We start from the raw sequence: 2,500 nt of genomic DNA, 5'->3' as shown, positions 1-2,500 counted from the left end.
ACACGCACACACACACACACACACACACACACCACCTTCAGTCATTGATTAAGCCCCTAAAAATAATTTCTGTTCATCAGTATTACAGATTTAGAGGTTTTTTCCATGAGAACACATTCCTTAGTGCCTTAAATGTAACTATGAGTCTCACCCTCATTAAAAATGCGCAGATCTATGAATATGCAAATAGGCCCCTGGTTGTACATATACACACTTACTCAGAGCGACCAGTGGAGCTGCTGCTAATGATATAATATACACAGCAGCTCCCCATCAGCAGCCCGGGGTGTGTCTGAACCTCACACACTCACACACACACACACACTCACACACACACACACACACACACACACACACACACACACACACACACACACAGAAGAAAAGGAAGCGGTGTTCTCACCTGATTTGCTCTTTGCTGTGCATGATGGAGATCAAGACGATGGAGCCAAAACAGATGAGAGACGACGACCGAGCGAGACAGCACACCTTTCAGAGTGTGTGTGAGTGTGTGTGTGTGAGTGTGTGTGTGTGAGTGTGTGTGTGTGTTAAAGTAAGTCAGTATCAGTGTTTTCACACAGGTGATGTGTAGATTTTTCTGCCGTGTGCCTCAGTTTCTTGTAGTGTGTGAAAGTGTTTGTGTTTTTATGTGTGTGTGTGTGTTTGGCTGGCAGTAGTGTGTGTGTGTGTGTGTGTGTGTGTGAGGCAGAGAGAGAGTGCAGCCAGCTGATGCCGGGTGGCTACATATCCTCCAGTCACATGATTGGTCAACACCCCCTCCATTCATCAGTGCCAGCCAATGAAATGCTGCATTTTAGTGTGTGTGTGTGTGTGTGTGTGTGTGTGTGTGTGTGTGTGTGTATGTGTGTGTGTGTGTGTGTGTGTGTGTGAGGCAGAGATCCCTGGTCGACCTGAGAGATTTTAGAAAGGATTCTGGGAATTTTATTGGTTATGTAAGTGTCGGTCACACACAGCATCACGTTCTGAGAGTAACGTGACACACACACACACACACACACACACACACACACACACACACAGGCTCATAGGTACCTGGAGCTGTGACCTACAAACACACTGAGACGTCGTGGTGTGTTCAGGGACTTTTTAGTTTGGCTCTTAAAATGCATTAAACAATTTATTTATTTTGGTTGTTTCATTGGAAAAACTTTATTATGTTTTATATCTTTGCCTGTTATTTCTGCTTTTACTTGATTATCCTTTTTTTATTCGTATAATTTTATCTTGCTATGTTAAGCTGTTTTTCATTCTTCACCTTTCTTATTAGCTGTTCATTTTGCTACTTTAAGTCTGTATCCATTTCTTTATCCTGCCTCTGCTGTTTTACTGAGTAACTTATCAGTTTTTCCCCCAAAAGCCCAGTTTACAGTCTCAAAGGGTTTTAATCTTTTAAAACCGGAGCAGATTCATTTGATTTCTTTCAAAAACATGAGCAGCTTCATAAGAAATGACCTGGAAATTAACAAGAAATTAGTAAAAATGACAAGAAAATGACCTGAAAAAAAGAAGCAAAATAAAAAACAAGAACAAACAAGGAAATGAAAAGCACAGTTTGAGCCAAAGTGACAGAACCACACATGAGGACAGGGAGCTGAGGCTCTCCAAACACCAGGTGGTGCATCTCGGACGCATCAGTGACGTCACAGGTAGATCATCAGAGCCCCGCCTCTTCTTCCTCATAACTGTTGAGGTGAGTGTAGTGCTGGGCGATGCATCCATTTACATCCAAATCAAATGTTTGGTTTTGGACAATTTTTTAAAACGGAAATCAGTTTTCTCTGTAACCTGCTGCCCCGTCGGTCCCCTTGGGTTCCCAGAGTTCCCAGTGGGCTCGGTGGCCGGCTGCAGTGTCTGCATGTGATGGAGCGGGTGGCGCCCCCTGCTGGGGTTCCTCCTCCCGTCGAAGCTGCCCAGCCCAAAATCTGTCACAAAAGGAAAATATTTTATCCTGTAACAACATTTGAACATAGAATCATAATAGTGATCAGGATCAGAGATATTACTGATCCCTGAGAGGAAATTCAATAATTGTAAATATAGTTTTCTGGACCTTTTTTTTTTTTTTTTTTTTTTTTTTTTGATAATTTTCTAAGACTTTTTTTTCTCTCTGTTAGTTTTTCAGTTTGCAGGTCATGTTCTTTCTTTCTTTTTGTAAGCTAATTTCCGGGCTAATTTCCTCGTTTGTTTTTCTTTTTCCTGTCTTTTTCTTTCTGAATTTTCAGGTCATTTTCCTTGTAACTTTCAGGTCATTTAACTTGTAATTTCTTACCAAATTTTGGGTCATATTTTGTCAAGTTTCTCATTTCCTTTTTTCTCATGTCTTTGAGAGAAATGAAGTGAATCTGCTCCGGCTTCAAAGGGCTAAAGCAACACTGAGTGAATCTGCATTGAAGTGAGGACCTTTTAGACTCAACGGGACAGAAAAAAGGCAGATTCTAATGAAACGTGATGGCTGAGTCCACATGGTTCTCATCCTCAT

At 41.5% G+C, this 2,500-nt stretch overlaps 1 protein-coding gene across 1 annotated transcript in view; it reads right to left on the bottom strand.

The window, feature by feature from the left end:
* pnp4a (purine nucleoside phosphorylase 4a) overlaps positions 1–653 on the bottom strand; it is a 6,458-nt gene extending 5,805 nt beyond the window's left edge. The window contains exon 1 of the mRNA XM_030052011.1: positions 404–653. Coding sequence (XP_029907871.1) covers positions 404–426 — 23 coding nt within the window. The 5' untranslated portion in view covers positions 427–653. The remainder of the gene's footprint in view (positions 1–403) is intronic.
* Positions 654–2,500: the final 1,847 nt, after the last annotated feature.

The sequence above is a fragment of the Myripristis murdjan genome, chromosome 5 (assembly GCF_902150065.1).
Source record: "Myripristis murdjan chromosome 5, fMyrMur1.1, whole genome shotgun sequence".
Lineage (NCBI taxonomy): Eukaryota > Metazoa > Chordata > Actinopteri > Holocentriformes > Holocentridae > Myripristis > Myripristis murdjan.
This window is presented reverse-complemented; position numbering and strand designations above follow the sequence as displayed.